The sequence below is a fragment of the Nicotiana attenuata genome, unplaced genomic scaffold, assembly GCF_001879085.1.
Source record: "Nicotiana attenuata strain UT unplaced genomic scaffold, NIATTr2, whole genome shotgun sequence".
NCBI classification, from domain to species: domain Eukaryota; kingdom Viridiplantae; phylum Streptophyta; class Magnoliopsida; order Solanales; family Solanaceae; genus Nicotiana; species Nicotiana attenuata.
This window is the reverse complement of record NW_017672419.1, coordinates 169,506-176,827: the sequence shown is the minus strand read 5'-3', so window position 1 is coordinate 176,827 and position 7,322 is coordinate 169,506. Positions and strand designations below refer to the sequence as shown.

The window sequence follows — 7,322 nt, the reverse complement described above, 5'->3', positions numbered from 1 at the left end:
GACTTAGCCACTAAGTAATAAACCCTAGAATCTCTCTAAATATAGACATTCACCATAAATAAAATTCTATTTATAACAGATTAAACGTATTAATTTAACTAAGATCATAGTGTCCTTTCATTGTCCTCTCTAACATTTGTTTTGCTATTTTTTGGGGCAAAGATCACTTTAGTCCGCGACCAAAACTATTTACATCTGGTAGATGCAAAATTATATAAAATTTATATATTTTTTATGTACATTTTTTATTATGTACACTTTTAGTTCGTATATTTTTTATTTTGAAAGTGACTATACAATGTCAGTTTCCCTATTTTTTCAGCCAACTACTCTTAAGAGAAGGGGAAATCTCTCTTAATCGAACACCTAATTCTTTTAACATCAAAATCTAATAACCTTGAAAATCAAAGCTTATAGTTTAATGGTTTTTAATGATTTCAATAAATTTAATTAACTCAAACTTAGTAATATTAACACTAAATCCCTCTTGAAAACAGGCTAATCAAAAGGGGCACTTTTTCCATTTTACTTTTTTGAAATTTTTCGCTTTCTTGCCTTATTATATTATGGGTATACAATGTATTTAGCTAGTAAATGAGATTTCAAAAATTGGAACATGATTTGCTTAGGATCAAATGAGTGGAAATTTGACGGTAACTTATGGGGGAAAATTAGAGCAATTATATAATATGACATGATACAATTATGCAGGGGCAAATGCAGGTTATGCATAACGGTTCATTCGAAACCAGTTTGTTAATTTTGTTTACCAACTATACAAATAAAACTCATATGATAAAGTTGAATTGATGAATTGACAATTTAATAGTACTGGTCATACCATCTTATTTCTTTGTCGTAAATTGGCTGCAGTTGGAATTTGGAAAAGACCTTTCTTCTCTATTATTATGTTATGGGAGACCAGAGATTTGGCTAGCGTTTGGCCATAGACCCCAAATTTATTTTGAAAAATCTGATTTGGGTGAAGTTTGGTTTGAAGATGAAAATGTGTTTGGACATACGTTTTCAAAACATATTTCCCAACTTTATTTTGGAAAAACATGTATATAATTCCCAAGTTTTAGGATTTTGGCCCAAAATCAGCTCGGATTTGGAATTGGCCAAAATGTGGACAAAATTTATAGCCAAACATGAGTTTTGAAAATAAATTTTAAATTTAATTTTGCAAAACTCATGGTCAAACAGGGCATATTCAAAAGAAACTCTGTAGACAGTAGTAAAAGGCAACTGCATTTCTTTCAATTCTTTTGCCAGTTGTCAACGAGTCAATACAAAAAATATCTGGATTTTGAATATGGCCAAAATTAAACCAAAGTGGAAATATTCACCAATATACGCTTTAAAGTTTTCAAACGGGAAAACTCCTTTTGTTGTCTTGAAAAAGGTTCATGAAAAAGGTTATAACTTACAAGGGAAAAGAATGTGGCTTATGAGACATTTTGCTATGACGGAAGTAATTTTTCATAAAAAAGTCATTTCTCGTGTTCCTATACTTTTAGGATAATATTTTCCATTAAAATACGAAAAATGACTTCCACCCATAACTTAGGCAAGAAAGTTATTTTTCTTACAACTATATTATTTTTAATTCTATATATTACTTGCTCCAATGGACACTAAGACGTTATTATTAATCTAAATGTTAAAAAATAATTCATCAAAACATCCTCCAATTTGCTAATATCATTGTTAATTTTCAATATATATATATATATATATATATATATATATATAATAAAAAAGTATTTTTGACTCATCAACCAAAAAATGAAAATTGCTTTTCCAAAAATAAAGTACTTTTCATGAAAAATATTCTCTAAGGAAATATTTTCCATAGACTTCCATTGCACCAAACACATAGTCTTGCACTTCAGCCAAAATTTTGACTCTCTGATCTGACCGATCGAGTCTTATATTTCTTAATTAAAGGTCAAGTAATAACACTCACTAACTTCACATTTAAATTGTCAAGTACTAAATGAAGGAAAATTGGAACTTTGGTCCCTGTGTCCACACTGTGTCGAATAATAATAGGGTATTACGTATCATTTTTAGCCTACGCCACAATCTATTTATATTTGGTAGCCGAAAATGTATACAACTTGTATAATTTTTGTATATAATATACAGAATGTATATATATATATATGCAAAAAAAATATATAAATTTTATATATTTTTTCGGCTATTATTTTTACAACGGCTATACAATGTCATTTTCAGTCCCAAACCATGTTTTAAAAGTAGCGTAAAGACAAGTTCATAATAACAAGTGTAGAAGAAGACTCAACAGAAGTTGAAAAACAAATTTTTAGTACTACTTTGAGATTCAATATTTAGTGCCATGAGCCTAAGAGGGAAAAAGCTATTATAGCCACAATTTTTCTTCAGATTCTACCTCTACTACACAAACTTTTTAATTTAAATTATCAAAATTCAAAAACCAAAAGAAAAAAAAAATAATTAACTAGCTACGAATACCCCCTACTAAATTACATTTATTTTTCATTTGGTGTTAGGTATCCGTTCTGGGCCCGACTAATCTAGATTCGCATTAGTTCCACTTTAGGGGTAAAGCGCTCCCTTCCAAATGCGACTCAATTCCCAATTCTCGAACTTGAAAACCTCCGATTACGAATAAAGGGGTACTTACTGCCCCACCACAACCTTAGATGATCAATCACATGATTCCCTTTTAATTAGTCAATTTTCTTGATTCCAAGAAACTTTTGGTCTTGTGTTCACAAGACGAAAGGTATTCAAGAAAAGTAGCAAAGTCTGTATCCTTGTAAAGTTTGGGATTGGATTCATTGATGAGCTTTGGACAAGGCTGAATCTTGCAGCTATAAGGCAGACTGTGTAGTGAAGCAACTGAGATTCTTGATTTTGAAGAATTTACAAGTACTCTATGTAACACACTTTTGTACCTCCCATTGCTAAATATCTGCTCATCAAATGAATAAGGGAAAAAAATGAGATAGTGATAATTTCTTGAAAAACACATAATTTGTAACCAAACAAAATAATAATATAGTATCTCTACTTAATTCACCACGGTATATATTAGACGAACTATACATATATTTAGAGCATCAAGCTTGTAGCTTGTGATTCTTTTGTGTGTGTTTACAATTATTAATTTAGCATTGAATATATTCAATTGTGAACATCTCATATTCTTTTACTCATGGATAAATAAAGATCATGAAGCTAAAATTTTCTAAGAGACAATTTCACCATTAATACTTTTGAAATTCTTTACAAATATAATGTGAGTTTACTTGGACCCATGAAATTTTAATATTCTTTTGTAACGAAATCTCTATTATATATTTCTCCTTTTCATTAATCTTATTCCCTTTTCTTTCAATCTAAATTTTATTTTTTATTTTTTCTGTTGACGTTGATCAATAGTACTTCCTAGCTAGGTTTTAGAAATGGATGAATTGAAGGAGTTCCAATGCGAGAGTCAAACCTTTTAATCAATTTCTCCATCTTCTTAAAATAAAGGTTTACGTGATTTAAACTAATTTAAAACTACTACACATAATAAAAATACTTAAAATTATATGAAAATGTTATGATTAAACAAAAAAAAGAAAAAATGGTACCCCAAAATAGTAATAGTGTCGTATAAAATGAAATGAAAACTGACCTCAAGATGGTCCCCAACATTGACAACAAAAGAGCAAGGAATGGGCTCAACAGTTAACCATTTTTCTTGATGTTGTATTTGTAAACCTTTCACTTCATCTTGGAGGAGAAGTGTGAGTAAACCATAATCAGAATGTGGTGGCATTCCAAGTGTTAAATCTGGCTCTGGACAAGAAGGGTAGCAATTCAATACTAAGAGTTGGCTCCCATCTTTAAATTCTTTCAAATTATTTGCATTAATATTTTCCTTCACTATTCCCAAGCTTTCAAGAATTGCCCCTATTAGCAACTGGTACAACAACTTTGTTTGTTTGGCATAATTTGCAGCTGCTTCCCTATTAATCAATTAAAAACATATAGTATTAACTATTTTTGTCAGCCAAGAAGGGGAAAAAAAGGATTCAAGTTATATAGCATAAAACTTTTTTCCCACTTTAAATTAACATGTGATAGCAAGTAAGTTACTTGTTTTTTTTTTTTTTTTTCGCGAGAGGAAAACTCGCAGCCGCTACACTTAGTGCGGGTAAATCTCCCCCCTGTGTAATAGCCTGCAAATCACACAGGAGATGTAAGCCGCACTAGGCAAGTCCTGTTCGACAGGCTCAACCCAGAAGGCATTGAGGGGGGATTCGATCCCATGGTCATCCGTATGGATGACGCCCTTCAAACCAATTGGGCAACCCCGAAGGATTAAGTAAGTTACTAGTTTTATCATGTTACACATTAGAGTTTTAACTTCTTTATACTGGTAATGTTAAAAAATTATACTATTAGGTTACTTAAAAAATAGCACTACTTAACTGTATGTGACCATCCATGAAAAACAACGTTATACAATAGGTAAAATATAGTAATACTAGTGTAAACATTCTTTACACTCTCAACCAAGGGCAGAGTTAGAACACGAGTTACGGGTTCAGTCGAACGCAGTGACTTTGCTTCAAATTTTATATTTGTCTTAAGAAATTCATTGAATATATACAAACTGTTACTTATTTAGAACCGAATAACTTAAATTGACTAAGATTTAGATCTTGGCTCCGCCTCTACTCTTAACGTATATAAGTTAAATCCTATAGATTAATACTTATTGTGGATATTTACTCATAATTACCTTTAAAGTGGCATGATACTACGATAAATATTTTATACTTTGGATGCATTGAACTTAAAATTCTAAAACAACAATAATTAGACAATATTTGAGTTGACTTTGGAGATGATTACGCAAGCTATCTATTGAATTTAGTTATGACATCTTATAATGCAAGTGAGGGCTCTTATTATTCTTATACAAGTTGACTTTGTTTTTTATATTTTAATATTGAAAAGTCAGTTACCTGAGATCTAGAGGAGAAGAGGGCCAAAGTGAGAGGAGATCACTTGACAAAGAATGGCAACTGAGTTTGAGAAAATCCCTCCAACAGAAAACTCCATCTTTGTTTTGGTTAAAGCTTGTGCCAAGACGTACTGATGCTTGCATATCGGTAGACATGTATTTTGCTCTTTCTTCAAATGGGAGCTCAAAAAACTTTTTACCAACTTCAATTATGTGCTCAATTATTTTGCTAGGTATACCATGATTTACCAACTGCACATCAAGAACACAAAAAAAGGGTTAGATATAATCTCATTTTCTTTAATTTGCTCTCTTCATTTTTTTTGTTAAGGAGATAAAATAAGACAATTGAAATTTATTTATTTTCAAGCATCGGACTGGTCTGACTATTCCAAATTCGAGTAGTTATTTAGCATTTTTTTGTTAAAAATGACCTAGGAATTCATTTTTAGAGTTTAAACTCGAGGCCTCTCGCTAAGGGTAAAGAATCTTTGCCATACCAAACACCCTTCGTTGGTGACTCAATAGATGGCAAGTGGCAACACAAGAGTGAAACATTCTATGCTAGAGACTTTATTTGAGAGGCGGATCTATGACGGGGTTTGTGAGTGTAAATGAACTCATCCTTAATTTCAGCTCAAACTATGTATACATGCACTTAAAAATTTAGTTACGAAGACAGTGCAGTCGCAATTTTTTTGCGGGAAGGCCCTTCTAGATTATGTTTAACGTCTCTTTATGAATTTTCTGATCGGTACCTCGGGTTGGTAGCTGGCTTCGAGGCATTACTACCACGTCTACTATCGACCGGGGCCCAAAGAAGGAAAAGAACGGACTAAAGCGAGGAGTAAAAGAAGAAGAAATATGATTCCTATTAGCAATCATATGAGAAAAATAAAAAATAAATGGAAGAAAGTGGTTAAATTAAAGGAAAAGTGGACAAATTTCAATGTTACAAAAACCTATACCTGAAAAAAGCCATACTCTTCACAAGCTTTGGCTAGTGATTTAAGAACTTGGGATCTGTTGGGGCCTTGTAATTGAGCAAAATCAATAATGGGCAAGTTGAGATTTTCATCAATTTTTTCTTCTTTATTCACAATTACTGGCCTATCTGAAACTGGCAATATATATTTTTTTGGAATTTTAGTAATCCCATTTTCACATAAATGCCTAACTCCTTTTTGATATCTACTCTCAGTATCTTCAACAGTCATATCCATTGCTGGACACATTATATTTTGTGTACTAAAATGGTTGGAGATGGAATTAGAGAGAAGGGTTTTAATTTGGTGAGTTTTATGTGAGAAACAATGTAAATATTTATAGGAGAAATAACGTGGGAAAAACAGTGTTAGTTCCTATCATTTCCATGCAAAAACACAAGTGTTGACTTGGTATGGGTCAAACAACGATGCTAATTTTTGGTAACAAAATAACTACTCCCTCATATCTGACTTGTTAGCTTTTGGCACACCTTAATAAAATACAAACTCCTAAAGAAAAAATTGTATTTATTATTTTACCCTTAATTAATTGTTACAAAAGAACTACTCCCTCATACGTGACTTTTTAGCTTTTGGCACACCTTAATAAAATACGAATTCCTAAAGAAAAAAAGTATTTACTAAATTACCCTTAATTAATTGTTACCTTGACACATTGGAATATCTAAATAAGGGCAAATTTTAGAAAAATAAAATTAATTCCTTCTTGAAGATGTAAAAGGACACTTATTTTGAATCAAAATAAAAAGGCCAAAATATCACTTATTATGGACCGGCGAGAGTATTCTTTTTCTTTCCCTTCTTTGTGGCCCCCTCAACTAAGACAATTTCAATTTTCAACCCTTGTACAATTTCAATTTTCATCCCTTGTGAACCAATCTATATATATTTCTGTCTCAAGATCTGCCCCATTTTGTCTACGCACAAGGGACGTTCAAATAAAGAGGTTATACTTTGAGAATTCTTTTTCTCGTTTTCCCCTTGACTTGTCTAGAGAATCTTAAATTTTCTTAAAATATCAGAAGTTGCAGGTAGTTGCTAGCCGGGGGCAGAATTAAATTAAAGCGCTCCTAGCAAACTAAAAGGGATAATTTTTACAAATATCCGCTTTTAGAGCGGCTAATTGGAATATAACCAGCATTTGCAAAGTAATAATAATTAAAAGATAACTATAATTTTAGTCATTCTCAAGTACGCTATTTAGAGATTAGTCCGTACTTATTTTGTCCTGAATTTTAAACTAAAAATATTAACTTTAAGACAATTCGGGATATTTTTTGTCCTGAAAAATTGAACTGAAA

The 7,322-nt window shown here is 31.5% G+C and overlaps 1 protein-coding gene across 1 annotated transcript; it reads right to left on the bottom strand.

Annotated features, from left to right (window-relative positions):
• Positions 1–2,317: 2,317 nt before the first annotated feature.
• LOC109213122 (protein DMR6-LIKE OXYGENASE 2-like) lies at positions 2,318–6,302 on the bottom strand. The gene is made up of 4 exons (XM_019376884.1): positions 5,983–6,302; positions 5,016–5,266; positions 3,677–4,010; positions 2,318–2,965 (listed from the first exon to the last, which is right to left on the bottom strand). Exons 1-4 carry the CDS (start codon positions 6,247–6,249, stop codon positions 2,717–2,719), a joined length of 1,101 nt encoding a protein of 366 aa, XP_019232429.1. The 5' UTR covers positions 6,250–6,302; the 3' UTR covers positions 2,318–2,716.
• Between the last annotated feature and the right edge of the window lie 1,020 nt (positions 6,303–7,322).

Excerpts from the sequence above, each read along its gene's own strand:
- LOC109213122 (XM_019376884.1), bottom strand. The coding sequence starts at position 6,249 with ATGTGTCCAGCAATGGATATGACTGTTGAAGATACTGAGAGTAGATAT. Across the intron at positions 4,011-5,015 it reads TCTTCTCCTCTAGATCTCAG|GGAAGCAGCTGCAAATTATG; the intron begins GTAACTGACTTT and ends ATTGATTAATAG. Across the intron at positions 2,966-3,676 it reads ATGTTGGGGACCATCTTGAG|ATATTTAGCAATGGGAGGTA; the intron begins GTCAGTTTTCAT and ends TTTGATGAGCAG.